This window comes from Leptonychotes weddellii, chromosome 14, assembly GCF_054177405.1.
Source record: "Leptonychotes weddellii isolate Sample4059 chromosome 14, ASM5417740v2, whole genome shotgun sequence".
Taxonomy (NCBI): domain Eukaryota; kingdom Metazoa; phylum Chordata; class Mammalia; order Carnivora; family Phocidae; genus Leptonychotes; species Leptonychotes weddellii.
Window position 1 is genome coordinate 51,119,549 of NC_138382.1, and position 16,314 is coordinate 51,135,862.

Genomic DNA, 16,314 nt, shown 5'->3' on the forward strand with positions numbered 1-16,314 from the left:
GACATACATAGGGGACAGGCCCTATGCAAGGTGGCGGGGGCACAGGATGTAGTACGTGAGCTGGCAGCTCATCAATGCTTTCGGGGTCTTTAAAAAAGATCTTTCAAGAACAGAGCGGACTCAAGGAACACCCACCATCTCTCCTTCCCTCACCTCCCCAACTCTGCAGAAACCACCGAGACGGTGCCCCACTGAGACAGAGCAAAGACGCAGTGGTGTCTCCAACCCGGCTCCATAAGGCTTCGAAGCCACAGCTGCCCCAGGAACAGACACGGCGCTTCCGGGTCACCCTGGCAACCTAGCAAACACGGACACCGAGACCCTGGTTCACGGGGGCTTACGCGTGCGTCTTAGTAGCTCTGCAAACAGACGTAGTGGTCCTGGGCTCCCCTTCACAAATACTCTGCCCAATTCAGCTCTTGCCCTTCGGGAAAGGCTAGTAGACACCTCACCCTTTACTGGATCCCATGCTGGAGGGGAAACTCTATACAGGGCATTATTTGATAAATTGGAACATGAAAGGTAGGTTATAGTATTGTTGCAATGTTAAGCTTCGTGAAGTTGATAATGGAATATGGTAACATAAGAGAATATTCCTACTTTCAGGAAACACAGGTATTTAGGGATAAAGGTCAAAGATATATGTAATTTATCCTCAAATGCATCAGAAAAAAATTACACCCTCACATATACAATCAGACAGAGAAAAGGAAAGGATTGGGACTTGTGTCGGTTGAGTGATGTGTGAGGTCCATTTGCGCTCTTCAACAAGGAAGAGAGGTACAGGATCCCTGCCCCCTGCAGTGGGTAGCACCTGGAGCCAGGCCCTAGAGGAAGAACAGGCACCTGCGGGCCCTGGGCCAGGTCTCCACAGGACCACCACTCCAGCCTCCAGCCTCTTGCCTAGCCTTCAGGCCCCTCTGCATGCTGTCGTCCGTGAGCTTTCAAAAATTAAAGTCTGATCGTGTTGTGCACCAGCTCAAACTGTGCAAGCTTTTTCCCTCATGTGTAAAATGTGAATAATAACCTCCTCCTCACAGGATTGTTATGAGGGTAAAATGCATGAAAAGCCGAACAGTGAAGCGCTCAAATAAGAGCAGCTTTTGTTATGTGTGTGTGTACGCATGCCCATGTGTATCAAAAATGAGGCAGAAAAGACTGGAAGGAAATGCACCAAAATGCTATTCATGGTTTTATCTCTAGATGGCGGGAAAATGGGTAGTTTAATCATCTTCTGTGTTCGTTTTTAATTTTCCAAACTTTCTATAAAACTGTGTGGATTTTGCAATAAATAAAAGGCATTTAACACAAAACTCCAAACTTTCTGAAAAGATGGGTCCTTCCTGGATTAGCCCAAAATGTTGTAAAAACTACAGATCTTGAAAGGCTCTCAGAGACCGGGAATGGTAAAAACCCGGCAAAACTCTCTTCTCCTGCCCCGGTGGCAGGCATCACTAATGGATTAGAGCACGCTCACTGGCCCCAGCCTGGAGGGACTCGCTCGGGGTCCCAGGGAACGTGGGGGGCGGAGCAGGGCTGCAGCCCAGGGCTCTGGTTCCCAGGGGCTGAGTGTACCACACTTGCTGTGTTGGAGGCTCTCAGCCCTGAGTCAGTGTCCTGCCCGCCCTCTGCCCACAGCCTTGCCTTGCCTTAGGCCATTTCCTGGCTCAAAGGGCATGAGCAGTGCTGGATCTTTTGCTCTGGCACATCCAATTGCTCTCTGGCCCAGAGCCCTGCCCTAATTTTTGTCCGGAAGGTTTCTGGAAAGAGCTAATGGTCAGGCTGGCCTTGGCTGATAGGAGGCCAGCCGCATTCAGACTCGGCTGAGCCACAGACTCGGGAGATGCTTCGGGGCCAGGCATGGCTCAGCCAGGCCAGCACTCCTTTCAGGCCTCCCAAACAGAGACCCAGCCGCAGACAACTTCTCTTCCTTCTCAGAGATGGCTGGTTTCCCACCCCCACTACTCTCCCCTACCTTGGGCTGCTCTGCCTAACGGTTTTCTGCTGAGGTCCGACATTAACAGACATCATTAGCCAGTCTCATGGGCTATTGACTGAGCTGCTAAAAGCCCTGTCATGACAGGGACATTTATTTTTATTTTTAAAGATTTTATTTATTTATTTATTTGAGAGAGAGAATGAGACAGAGAGAGAGAGAGCACATGAGAGGGGGGAGGGTCAGAGGGAGAAGCAGGCTCCTCGCCGAGCAGGGAGCCCGATGCGGGACTCGATCCAGGGACTCCAGGATCATGACCTGAGCCGAAGGCAGTCGCTTAACCAACTGAGCCACCCAGGCACCCCGACAGGGACATTTATAATCAGGAGGCCACTTCCACCTTTCAGTCCACTAGGCCTCTGATTTAAGGGGGACACAGCTCTAAAGCAGGGGAGGTACACCTGTTCTCCTTGCAGACTGCCGGGAGCCTGGGCTTGGGGGCAGGGCCTGGAGAGATGCCACTTCCCAGTCTCAGGGGGGCTGCCCTGAGGCAGACGGAGTGGACGGGACGGTGGGACCCAGAGGGCAGAGCTGGGCAGGTGGGGGACACTCTGGCGGGGGGCAGACCTCAGCTGCTGGGATGGGACAGCTGTGAGGCCATTGCCCGCTACCCCCAGCGCTCACAGGGGTGAGCCATTCCCCTGAGAGTGTCACGGCCTCCAGGGACCCTTCCGACCGCCCAGCTGGACACGGAAGGCGGGCCTGAGAGGCACAAGCACAGGTAGGCTGCACGGTGTGGAAGAGGTTAGGCGGGCGGGCTGACTCCAGCTTCCTGGGTTTGAGTCCCGGCTGCGGCACTTACCACTCTGCGACCTTGGGCAAGCGACCTCAGCTCTCTGTGCCTGTTTCCCCATCTACAAAATGGCAACAGTAGTAGGACTTCACAGGGTGTGAGCGACTACATGAGTTTCTACAAGTAAAGCACTTAAGATGGTGCCTGGTACACGGCAAGCTCTCAGGAAATTCTCCAGTGCAAGTTCATTAGGGCGAATTACAACGACCTGGTTTTCTTGTCGCTCAGAATGTTTCGGGGGGCCCAGGGATGTACTCGGTGTGAGGCCAAACCGTTCCGCAGGGGACTCCCATGTCGCCCGACACAACTGATGGGCGATCGCGCCACGGTGCCCTCTGTGAATAAAGCCACGCCTAGATCGTGCTCCAATCAAGGAACTCAAGCACATTCTCATGCCTGTAGGAACAGGTGTGTAAATGCTGTTCTTTAGGAACCGTAATTTAGGGACGCTGTGCCAGGTGCTTCGCTCACATTTGATTTGCCTCCCAACCACCCCGCGCGGAAGCCCCATGCACATGCGGCAGCTGAAGAGCAGAGGGGTTCCCGGTCATGTGCCAAGGGCGGCAGAGCCCTGAGACCTGGGAATATTTCCTCTCACTGCCTGCTCTGCCTCTGGCCATAGTTACCACTGGCGTCATGCGCCACTTTCACAGAGGACTTCCCTGGAACTGGAAGAGACTGTCAAAAAAATAAGACAGAAAGCAACATGCCACACTGGCCCACACCCTGCATTTCTAGAAGGAGAATCTGAGTGTGGAGGGAGTAAAGTGTGCTCCACGGAAGGCTGAGGTTCAAAATGTTGGCTGGGCCAGAGATGGAAGCCTGACGAGGAAGGCAGGATTTGTCTGCAGGCAATGGGGAGCTCTGGGAGGGGACTGAGCCGGGGAGTGACATGGTCAGACACGGGCTTGAAAAACTCAGTCTGGCTCTCCAACACCCCCTTCCCCACGCACCTGGAGGCCACAGTGTCAGTCTGGCCCCCTCCAACGCGGTCCACTCGCCAGGCCAATCCCCAGGGCTCTGCCTGTCTTTGCGTTCATTTCTCCCCACCCACCACACCTCGCAGCAAAGTCCACCCTGCACACCCCCCCGGGGGGGCTCGGCTGCAGGCAGGGCCCCAGGCTCGCCCGCCCCCAGACCTTCCTGCCGAGCACTGCCCAGGCTGTGGGAGCCTCCCTCCAAACAGGCCGGCCCTGGGTCATGGTGGGAGGAAGGAGGCTGCCTGCAGAGTCACCTGGCCCCTGAGGCAGCCTGGCCCTGCTGAGAATAACCTCCAGGACACCATGGTGAGGCCAGGCACCTTCCAACACTGATGCTCCCGTATACGCTCCATTAGATACTTAGCTAGCTTGAACCTCCCTTCTCACGGCACCAGCTTACGGACACCTTTCTGTGCCTGGCTGGGATGTAATCCCTGGTAACCGACAAGGGGCCCCTAGAAACCAGAGCCCAAACCGAGAAGCCGCACGCAGGCCAGTGAATCGAGAGCGAGGCCCCACGGCCACACCCAGGGCCGGGCCACGTTCTGGTCCTCACCCTCGGGGCTCGGGATCCTTTGACGTCATCTCCCTGAGCCTCAGCATCCTCATCTGCACGATGGGGCAATACTTCCTGTAGAGGGCTAACGAAGGCATCAGCGTAAGCACTGCTCCTGCTAACCCTGCAGGGCTGTCCGCCGGGACGCGCTGGGTCAAAGGCCCAGCACGCGCATCCTCTCCCTCTCTCCTCCGGTCCTACTCAAGCACACTGCACGTGCTTACCCAGGAAAACAGCCACCAAATGCAATGCGTGCACCTTTCTGGACCCCGATTCAAAGGAACCAAGCACAAAGAGGCATTTACGAGGCAATCAGGGGTATTTCCACATGCACTAGGAATCAGGTGACACAGGAGCTCTTGTCAATGCTGAGATCCCGGCGCTGCGGGTGTGTCAGAAAATGACCCTAGTTTTTAGAATTGCATGTTGCAGGTTATGGGGGTAAAATGACAAAACGTCCAGGATTTGCTTCAAAATACTTCAGGGAGGGGCGCCTGGGTGGCTCAGTGGGTTGAGCATCTGACTCTTGATTTTAGCTCAGGTCATGATCTCGGAGTCGTGGGACTGAGCCCCACGAGCCCCACATTGGGCTCTTCGTGGAGTCTGCTTGAGAGATTCTCTCCCTCCTCTCCCTCTTCCCCTCCCCCTGCTCTCGTGCTCTAAACAAACAAACAAACAAAATCTTTAAAAAAATGCTTCAGAAAAAAGGATGGATGAAGCAAGAGTGGCAAAGCCTTGAAAATTCTAGAATCTGGGTATAAAAGAGTTCATAGTATTGTGTTTTTTTTTAAGACTTTATTTATTTATTTGACAGAGAGAGACACAGCGAGAAAAGGAACACAAGCAGGGGGGAGTGGGAGAGGGAGAAGCAGGCTTCCTGCGGAGCAGGGAGCCCTTTGCAGGGCTCAATACCAGGACCCTGGGATCAGGAGCTGAGCTGAAGGCAGGCGCTTAACGTCTGAGCCACCCAGGTGCCCCTCATAGTATTGCTTTTATCTACTTTTGTGTTTGAAATTCTTTTGTAATTATAAAAAGAACCAGATTAGAGCCTAGCTACTGAAAACATAGTTTGCAGACCAGCAGCATCAGCATCACCTGGGAGTAGGGATGCCGGTATTGATGAATAAAAATACAGGATGCCCAGTGATATTTGAATTTCAGATAAATGACAAATTTTTCAGTATAAGTACGCTCCGTGCAATAATTTTACTTATACTAAAAAACAGCTTGGCAGTTTCTTGTGAAACTAAACATGTAAAACTACTTTAGGACCCAGCGATTGCACTCACGGGCATTGCATTTACCCGGAGAAACGGAGACTTACTTATGTCCACACAGAAACCTGTAGATGGATGTCTATAGCAGCTTTATTCCTAACAGCCCCAAACTGGAAACAATCACGTTGGCTTTCACTGGGTGACTGGTTAAATAGCTGATGCATCCACACCACACAATACTGCTCAGCAATAAAAAAAGAATGAGCTATTGATCCATGCAACAACCTGGATGGATTTCTAGGGGATTATGCTGAGTGGCAAAAGTCAAGCCCAAAAGGTTACATGTTGTATGGTTCCATTATGTGGCATTCTCAAAAGGCACAAGGATAGAAAAAGAGAACAGATGAGTGGTTGTCAGGGGTCATGGAGAGGGTGGGGGTGGAAGGAGGCAGAAAAACGGAGGGATCTTTGTGGCTGCCACAATGTTCAGCTTCTAGACTGTACCTATGTCAATATCCTGTACTCTAGTCTTACAAGACGTTACCGTTGGGGGAAACTGGGCAAAGGGTACACAAAATCTCTATGTGTTGTTTCTTACAATTGCATATGAATCTACAATGCTCAACACAAAAAAGTTTAATTACAAAGAAAAAAATAAGCCAAAAAAAAGTTATTTGGTGTTTATTTGAAATTCAGGTTTAACTGGGCATCCTGTGTGTTATCTGGCAACTCTGGAGCTTGCTGGAATGCAAACTGCCCAGCCCCACTTCTGACCCACCGAATCAGAATCTGTGTTCTGACACTCAGGTATGAGCTCTGATTAGTGGCTTCCAGCTCCCGTCCTGCTTGGGTTCCTAGGAGTCGGTGACCGTAGCAATTAACATGTGTCCTTGAGCTTTTTATGGTATTTCAAAAAGCCCAAAGGGAATCACACTTTTTACTTAGGATCAGGCTGCACAGGACAAGTGAGTTTTAACTGCCCAGTGGCTTCTCACTCAGAATAGGGTCTCCTATAATGACTCAGAATAGACTCCTGCCCTGGCCTCTAAGGCCTTTCCAGTCCCAGCCCTGCCCCCTCTCTGACCTTACCTCCCACTACTCTTGCCCCTGTGACAATCTGTACCAATTTGTGTCTTTTTTTATAATTTTTTAAAAAGATTTTATTTATTTATCTGAGAGAGAGAGAGAGAGAATGAGAGAGAGCACATGACAGAGGGGAGGGTCAAAGGGAGAAGCAGACTTCCCGTCGAGCAGGGATCCCGATGCGGGACTTGATCCAGGGACTCCAGGATCATGACCTGAGCCAAAGGCAGTCGCTTAACCAACTGAGCCACCCAGGTGCCCTGTACCAATTTGTGTCTTAAACACACCAAACCCAGGGCCCACACCGAAGCCATTCCCACCTCAGGGCCTTTGCACTTGCTATTTATTCTTCCCGAACACTGCTTCTAGAACTTCAAGGGGATCTCTGCTCAAATGTTGCCTCCTCAGAAAGGCCTTCTCTGATCATCCTATCTTTCTAAACTAGGTCTACTCTCCCCACCCAGGTCCACTCCATCACATCAAAGCAACTTATTTTCTTAAATCAGTTGTTAGTACCTATTTATATTCAGTAGTTCACTCTATTAGAACCTGTGACAGTTCTGAAAGAGGCTGAGTAATAAAAATCTGAAAAATACATTAATTATTTAATTAATTGAGAATACAGTCTGTTTGGTGGGTAGGATCTTTTGAAAGCACCAAGAGCTTGGGAGAAACAAGTTAAATGGGTCATCTCTAGGGGACCTCTGAGCTCTGATCTTCAAGTCTTTCCATAAATCCCATTTTACACTTGTCCCTCCCCAGCTTGAAAAATCTCAGCTCTAGAATACAGTTCACACTTCTCATCCTGGCATTCATTTCCATTTACTTAGGTCATCTTTAATATTGGTCTTTCACTGCTAGATTTGGTTTGCTAGCCATTTTACATACATCTTGAGTGAAACTGGCCTGTCATTTTTCTTTCTTGTTCTGTCCTTGTCTGGTTTTGGAATCAAGGTTACACTGGCTCACAGAACAAAGAGGGGAGTAGTCCCTCTTTTCCTATTCTCCAGAAATGTTTTCAAAAGATTGGAATAATCAGTTCCTTGGAAGTTATATAGAAATTGCCTATAAAACCACATGAACATAGTATCATCTTTATGTATGTGTTTGGTGTGAAATGTAGCATATTAAAAAAAAAGCATAAAATGTAAGTGTTCAGCTTAATGAATTGCTAGAAAATAAATTGCCCATTTATCTGCCACTCTCTCAGGTTAAGACATGAACTATTACCAACACAAAGGAGACCCCTCCACCATGGGACACTTTCCAGTCATAACTCCCCTTTCCCTCAGGGGGTGATAATTATCCTAGTTTTCTTGATAGTCCCTTGCTTGCTCTTCCTTAAAATGTTTCTACTTACTTATATATCCCTTAAGGCAGAGTTTAATTTAGTCTGTATCTATCTTTAGGTAAATAGAATAAGACAGTTTATAATTTGTTTGGTATCTTTCCCTCAAAATTGTCATTAGGATTCATCCATGTTGGGGCACCTGGGTAGTGCAGTCGGTTGAGCATCCGACTCTTGGTTTTGGCTCAGGTCTGATCTCAGCGTCAGGAGATTGAGCCCCGGGTCAGGCTCTGTGTCGGGGGGTCCGCATTCAGCAGGGAGTCTGCTTAAGATTCTCTCTCCCTCTCCCTCTGCTCCTCCCCCTGCTCTCTCTCTCTCAAATAAATAAATAAATATTAAAAAAAGATTCATCTATGTTGTGGTATGCATATATATGTTGTTCCTTTTCATGATTATGTATATTCCATAGTATGGATATATCATAATTTATTCATGTAATTCTTGGACATTTGAGGTTTTGCAGTTTGGTGACAATATGAACAAGAGTCCTATGCACACTGTTGTAATTGTGTTCTGGTGCACATAAACCCATTGCACGCATATACCCAGTAATGGAATCTCTGGGTCAGAGGGTGTGTGTATTTTCCTCTCTACTAGAAACTGTCACATTTTGTTCCAAAACACACGCGACAGTTTACCGTCACCAGAAGTGTCTGAGAGTTTACATGGCACCATATCCTCACCGCCACTCACTATTCTTTTTTTTTCTTGAAGATGTTATTTATTTATTTGATAGAGAGAGAGAGAGCACAAGTAGGCAGAGCGGCAGGCAGAGGGAGAGGGAGAAGCAGGCTCTCTGCCGAGCAGGGAGCACGACGTGGGGCTCGATCCCAGGACCCTGGGATCAGGACCCAAGCCGAAGGCAGCCGCTAAACAACTGAGCCACCCAGGCACCACTGCCACTCACTCTTCTTAGATCTTTACATTTTTGCCAATCTGGTGGCTGTGGGGGAATCTCACTGTGGGCTACTGCTGAGATACTCCTGAATGGGATTTTAAAATTTATCTTTTGTAATTGATTTCTAATTCAATTCCATTCGGATCAGAAAACCCGGTCTATGAGATTTCATCTTATATTTATGACTGGGACTTCTGAAGTCCTTTGTCGGGGGTGGGGGGAGCAGTGTCTAAGTCTGTTGTTTATTGTTTCTGCTGACTCTTCTTCATGGTGGCTCACATGCCTGGTGACCTCAGATCATGAATTTGCCTGATCTTACTCTGTGGGAGTCCTGTCCGCATGTGGGATGCTTTCCTCTGGAGAAACCTCCTATCTGCCTCTGCTGGGAACCAGGGGCACGACCAGCCAGGATGCCACTAGCCCCTCTGGAGCTTCTGCCTTGAGCTGACTCAGGCTTGGCATCCTGAAAAGGTTTGCTATTCAGTTAAGCTGTATGAAACTACCACTTTGGGGTTAAAAAACTGTTAAATAATCAGCAATCGCATATGGTCTAAACTATACTGTTAACATTTGCTTGCAGGACAAGCTGCTGCTTTCTATTTGCTTACTGTTTACCTCCCCCAGTTAGATTCTTCGCTCAAGATTTGTTTCCTTTTGTTGGGGAGGGCAGGTGGCTTTGGAGATTTCCCCAATGTCTTGTGAGCCCAGCAATGCATTACAAATGGATATTTTATTCAGGAGTGAGTTATTTTGCAGTGGGGTGGAGGGCAGGTCTTAGGAGTAGCTAGGCAACTGCTAGAAGCAGAAATCCCAGGATACGTATTTTTTTTCCCAATGAGGAAACCAAGGCTCAAAGAAGTGAAAGGACTCAAGGTCACATGGCTGGTAAGAGGCAGGGTTAGGATCTGAACCCACACATGAGACCAGAAAGCCAGGCTCTTTCTACTTTCGCTCTGTCTGCACTGCCTCCAGAGGGCTGTGTGGGCCTGAGGTTTAGCCGGCGTCCTTACCTGGTTCAAGGGAATGACGAAGAAGGCCCCCCCACAGGAGCACTCAGTCACGACTGCAATGAAAAAGGGGTTCACAGCACAGAAGTGATTGTCTTGGACGCTGTGGGTGATGGGCACCGAGTCGTAGCAGTTCTCCTTGCTGGCTGGTTTGCCAAAGACGTGGCGGAACTTGGAGCTCCGGTACTGGGGATTCCATGACATCTGCGGGAAACGAACAGGACAAGGGGGGCATGAGGCTCACGGCCCTGGCAGCGGGACACTTGGGGAGCTCCCCTGGAGAGGGCAGGACCAGGGCAGTGGTCGGTTCTATGTGGACAGGGCGCTATCAAGGGCAACCGAACGAACAGGCCATCATTGTGGCTACTTCTATGGATCTGGTGAGATGATGTATGATTATCACTGACCTGTTTGCTTGTCATCTCTTCACGTGTCAACCCAAAAGGCAGAAACACCAGAGAGAAAATTCAGATTCCCTCCCTATCGGCCCACCTCACTCAGCCCAGCTGTGTGGGTCACACTGTGTCCTCTGGAGCCAGCCTGCCTGGGCTCCAGTTCCAGCTCTGCCTCTTACCGGCTGGGTGGGCAAGTGACTTAACTTCTGCGGCCTCAGTTTTCTCATCTGTAAAATGGGGATCACAAAATCATCTGTCTCATAGACTTGTCGTCAGGACTAAATTATAGGTCCCTTGATCTACAGTCATAATTACTACCACTATTATCATCTGGGCATCTTGAGCTTCCCTAGCTCCTCATCCAGCCCCATATTTGTTCACTCTAGTTACTGAGCACCACTGTGTGACTAGGCCCTGTGCCTGGCACTGGGGGTCTGGAGAGAGTAAGCAGGAGCCCAACCTTAGAGAAGTGAAGAGTCCTGTGAGTGAGGCCACTAGGGGAAGGTGGGCCACTGGGACCCAGTGTACTATAGGTAATAATAAAGGTTTGTACTTGGCAGTCCGGGAGGGCTTCCCAGAGGAAGTGACAAGCGAGCTGTGATTTGAAGGATGAGTAGGAGTTGGCCATGTTGGCGGGACAAAGGTAAGGTGGGGGGAAAACGTCCCAGGCAGATGGAACAGCCTGCGCAAAGGCCCTGAGAGAGAAGCAAACATGGAATGTTTGGAGAATTACACGTGGTTTAGTAAGATTAGCAAGGAAATGTGAAAAAGAAAAAAATATATATGCATATACACACATAAACATGGAAATGGGATGATGGGAGTGAAGAGAGCACAAGCTGGAGGGGGAGCACGGCTAGGTCATGGATGGCAGAAGATGGTCTCGGGCTCATGAGTGGCCAAACACATGACACCATGTGGCCACCGCTGCCCGGGTCAAACCCCTAACCCCAGTCTCTGACCCCACCGGGCCTGCCCGTCATGCTCCTCATCTGGGCCAGAGAGAGCCTTCTGGACACCAAGCCTGGCTGTATTCCTCACTCCTCCCCCAACTGATGGGTGCTCACCCTTGGATGCTCTTGATTCACTGCCGCCCTGCAGGAGGAAGGCCAAACCCAGTCTGGCATTCAAGGCCTTCCAGTGGGGTGCCCCCCCCCAATATTCCAGGATTCACCTTTTCTTGCTCATCTTCTAAAATGTACTTTCCAGATAAAGAACATCCCAGCTTCCCTTGTACCTGCTCTTACATTTCCAGTCCCTTGCCTTCCCCTCTGCTTGGCCTGCCCTTCCCAGCCCTGTAATCCCTGTACCCATCTCCATAAATCCAAACCCTCCCTCCCCCAGCTCCCAGGCCCCTTCTCCAGAGTCTTCCTTGCCACCCCGAGTAGCAGAGCTCTTGTCCTCTCCTCTCTTCTACCCCCCACCAGCTGCGTCTTCTCCCTGCCCTCAGGCCCCTGACACTGCTGGCCCTGATTCCAGATTCTGGTGTCAGGGCTCTTCTTCTCTGCTGCTTGCAGGTTCTTCAGAGAAAGGCCCGGGGTTCTGCTGCAGGAGTGCCCAGCACAGAGCTCTGCTCAGCCCCAGGCCCTAAGAACTTCCCAAGGGCAGGCACGTTTGGCTGGGCACCCCCAGGGTCAGGACAAAGAAGGCATTTGCTCTGTGATCAGTTCAAAGGCACAAGATTAGACTGTTGACCTCAAGAAGTCACAGTGATCGGGGGTCCCACACATGAGCCAAACCCTCTACAGGAAGCCCACCAGCCTCCTGGGACAGGTCTGTCCTGTGAAGCTCAGACATTTCAACTCTCCTTTTGGGAGCTGCATTTGCCAGAGCTATAGAAAGCAGCCCAGAATGCAGGGACAGACTAATTAATGTCCGTCTGATCCCAGAAAGGAGGTAAGAAGCCTTACAGAAATGGAGAGCACACAAGATGGAAGCAGATGGAAAAGCCACGGCGAGGCCATGGGGGCAGAGGGAAAAATGCAGGAATAAAGAGATCACCTGATATTCGGGGGGAGCTAAGCTACTGAATGTGCGCTGTCAGGTCCTCTACACAGTGGAGATGCACCTCAGACTTGAGTCTGAGCCTCCTAGTGGCCAGTTTGATAAGGGAAACTGAATCAGAAAGGGATTTAGTCAGTGTGTGTAAGATACAAGCCACCACTTGCTAAGGAGCAGCCCATCTTTTCTCTGCGCTGGGTCCTGAGGGAAATGGGTCCTGGGGGGTTTTCTTAGAAAAGAACAGCAAGGACCAAGATGTCCCTAGGGTCTTGGTCATTAGATGGCAGCTGAGGAACTGCCTTGGGCCAGGGCTGGGGGCAGGAAAGTAAGGGGCAAGTCAGCAGGCTCAGATCCAGGCCCCCCAACTCTGCCTCACCTTCAGCAGCAGCAGCGGTGGGGGGGTGCACACCTGTCTGTGGCCAGTGGTGATGCTCCCCCCACGTTCCAGCCTCCTTGCCACTGGGTGGCCACGTTATTAGTTCTAGCCAGTGGATCGGGGGCAGCAATGCTGTGTGCCTCTTCCAGGCTGGAGCACGTAAGCCCTGCACGTGACCCTCCAGAACTCTTGACCTTAGACAAAGGGAGAGAAGGCCGAGTGTTCTAGATGATGCAGCTTCCATCATCCTGGGACCCCAAGGGACCGCGTGGAACAGAGGACCTCCTCCTAACAGAGACATGTTGGACATACAGTGTGACAGAGACATAAACTCGCAGAGCGAGCCGCTGAGCACGTAGGCTATTTGTCACGGAGACTAGTCTATGCATCCTGACTAACACCTTGCCCCGTGCAGCGCCAACCAATGGCAGACTGGCGATGGCTGTCTGTGCTTGGTGTGGCTGGAGCACAGGAACCCGCGGGGGAGAGGTGGGCAGGCAGGACCATGACCCAGATCACCTCAGGAGCCACGGAAAAGAACGTGAACTCTGAGGGTAACGGGAGCTGCTGCAGGGATGAAAACTGGGGCTCGAGGAGCGGAGCTCACTTTTAGGTGGATTCCTTTGATTGCCAAGAGTAAGACAGCATGGAACAGGTGAGAGGTGAGGATCACCTGGGTGAAGTAGGGCAGACGGGACAGAGAAGAGCGGACATGTCAGTGGAAAACCTGGGAGGGGGGTAAGAGTCAAGGGCTATGGGCTGTGAGGTAAGAGGGCTGGCCCGTCGTGGCTGCCGAAATCACCATGACCTGAGCGGCATCACCCATCCTGTCCCCTCCGGCCACTCCTGGTGCTCTCCCTTCACAGCACCGGGCCTCGGCCCCACACCTGAGGGATGGCTCCCAGCCCAGGGGCAGGGGCAGGAGGCCCCAAGAGGCAAGGGCTCTCCTTTAGCTCAGTCACCTCCGTGGCAATGACAACTCAGTTTTTGGGTGCTTGCTACGTGCCAGGTGCCATTCCCAGTGCTTTCTCTGTATGCCCTTAACAGGCAGGTGCTACCTTGCTCCCCAGTCCAGATGTGGGGGTTGAGGCAGAGAAGCGAAGGAACCCACATGAGGTTACACAGCTAGCCAGCTGGAGCTGGGGGCTGAACCCAGCCCTGCCTCTGGAGCCTCCAGAGCCTCCAGCTCCAGGATGAGGAAGTCTCTTTCCTACCCACCACACGCTCGATCTCACCTCAGCCCCGAAGGGGAGGCATCATGACCGTTCTCACCCCCACTTTACAGAAAAGTAAAACAAGGCTCAGGAAACTAAGTGGACACCTTCTGGAAAGAGGGCTTTTTGCTTCCACTGATAAAGCCAGCGGCTGCGGAACAGTGACAGAAAACTAAAACTCTGCGTTAGTGACCTTCTGTCCCCTTGCCCCCAACTCCACTCCCCACTCTTCCCCACCCTACCCTGCCCTGGCACCTTATCTCCCCTGCCAAAGTGCTTCCAGACCTGTTGCCACGGAAGGAAACTTACAGAAGTGGGGGATGGGGCCAAGCCAGGCAGGCCGTCTCTCTTTCTGCCCGCAGTATGGGAGTGTGCACACATGTATGTGGCTGAAGTCTGTGCAGATGTGTGTGCGCGGTGTGCAAATTTGTGCCCGAGCACTGCATTCATCATACGCGCCGGTGTGTGCACGCATCTGGGCGTGCATGTGTGTATCCGTGCATGCATGAGTTTAAGGACTCAGCAATTCAGAGAGCAGGAGTTTTATTTCCCCCACAAGCAGGCACTTGCCTGGAAATGCAGACTGCAGTGGGCCCTCAGCACCTCCAGGGCCCTCGCCCATGGGCTGGGCCAGAAAGGCCGATCTGGGCCAGGTTTATCCCAGGCCACCAGTCCTATCCTGCCTGGTGCCATCCAGCGGGGCCTACATCAAAGTCACAGCATGCTTTCTTAGGGGTGGCGGGCCAGCCCACTGGGGCACCGAGTGGGGGGTGGCAGGGCTCCTGCTGCTATCCCATGCGTGTTTAGCGGGCCTGATGCCATGGGATTAGGCTTTGCAGGCTGCAAATTCCCCGCCCCCCAAAAAGATTTAGTCATCTCTGGGTTTAACATCCCATTGAGTTAGTTCTTAATGCCTGACAGGTGAATGGCTTGCTGCCTGTCCCATCCCTTCCAGTGACCCTGCCAGGTAGGTGGAGACTGTTGTCCCATTTGATGAGGGCAAAACTGAGGTGCTGGGAAAGTGATTTGACCAAGATGACATTAATAGGAGCAACGGGAGGTGGGAAGCAGAAGCCAATGGCCCTCTTCCTGCTATGCGCTCCTCTCTGATGTGTGTGTGTCTGTGTGTGTGTGAGAGAGAGACACACAGAGAGAAAGACACACACACACATATACATATATATACATATATATATATACACATATGTGTGTGTGTATGTATTCCTGCCTGCACCCAAAGGCCTGCCTTCCCAGCCCAGCCCTGCATCATTGCAGGACAAGGGTTAGCTGCGGGATGAAAGAAACCAAACCCAAACTGGGAGTGGTACAAACCAGCATAATAGATTAGTCATTAATTGTCTGTTCCTGGCCTCAGGGAAAGCATGACATTGCCTAATTTGGTATTAGACTCAGGGGTGGGTTAGGGGTCTGGTGCTGCTGGCTACGATCGTCCCTTTGTAAGTTTGTGGTTCCTCATCTAATATTTGCAGTTTTATTTAATTTGCTCTCTTAAAACCTGACCTCGTGGCCATGTGAGCTGCCCTCTACATGCCTCGGGAGAAGGTTGAAACCACCACACTTAGGTCAATGTAGTTAACAGAGGGGAATTAGAACCATAGTTTCCTAGGCTTAAAAAATGAAAAAAAAAGACTACTGTAAGAGTAAAGAACACTCTGAAGGTGATCTACAAAGACCGAGAGTTAACACCACAAACACCTAATTATGGGCGGGTCCCGCACCTTGACTCCAATCCTTGACCAACTATTATCCATCATAGGGCTTATCCTGATCCTGACCTTGGCTCCAAACTTGACAGGAAAGCTTCTTTCTCTTTCGTCCTGAATCCTTATCAGGGCCTCTGATCCACCCCAGAAGGACGTAGGACCTCTGGCTCAGGAAGGAAGGCCCAAGTGAGTTCAAGTTGCCCTGCTGTGGCACCCATCTCTGCTTAACCAGCCTCCCATGGAGGCTTCCCTTCTCACCAGGCAGAAAGAAGAAACCACAGGTCTTAGCGACTTCCTGCTAGTGAGAATTTTATCCACAGTCGTTTCTGCTCATCTGAGGCCAGGCCCTGGTTTACTTGTCACTTCTTGGCACAAGGTGTCTATTTTTGCCTTCCATGGGCCAGCATCAGGATCTGCAGTGACATGGTGGGATGCAGGAAACTGGGGCCTCAGGGTCTCACCCCACTGGCTTAGTCTTCTTCCCTCCTTCGGAGTGAGAAGAGGCCTTGTCGCTCTCCACAGAAGCAGGGGGACCGCCTGTCCTGGTTTGCCTGGGATGTGGGGAGGGGAGTGAGCGGACTACGTATTCCCGATGCTAAAACGGGAAATGCCTGGGAAAGTCCCAGGCAAACAGGGGCAAATCGGGCACCCCACCAACTGCAGAGGTCTCCAGAAAACTGTCATCTAATTCACACACAACGATTCTAAGTCACCTGTAACCTTGAC

General features: G+C 51.1%; 1 protein-coding gene across 2 annotated transcripts in view; it reads right to left on the reverse strand.

Annotated features, from left to right (window-relative positions):
• CORO2A (coronin 2A) overlaps positions 1-16,314 on the reverse strand; it is a 49,745-nt gene that overhangs the window by 12,325 nt on the left and 21,106 nt on the right. Inside the window, exons 2-3 of one of the 2 annotated variants that reach the window (XM_081803252.1) lie at positions 12,651-12,844; positions 9,882-10,082 (exon numbers count right to left, since the gene is read on the reverse strand). In XM_081803252.1, the coding sequence (XP_081659378.1) occupies positions 9,882-10,082 (201 nt within the window). In that variant the 5' untranslated portion in view covers positions 12,651-12,844. The remainder of the gene's footprint in view (positions 1-9,881; positions 10,083-12,650; positions 12,845-16,314) is intronic. The other variant, XM_081803251.1, reaches the window with a different exon arrangement.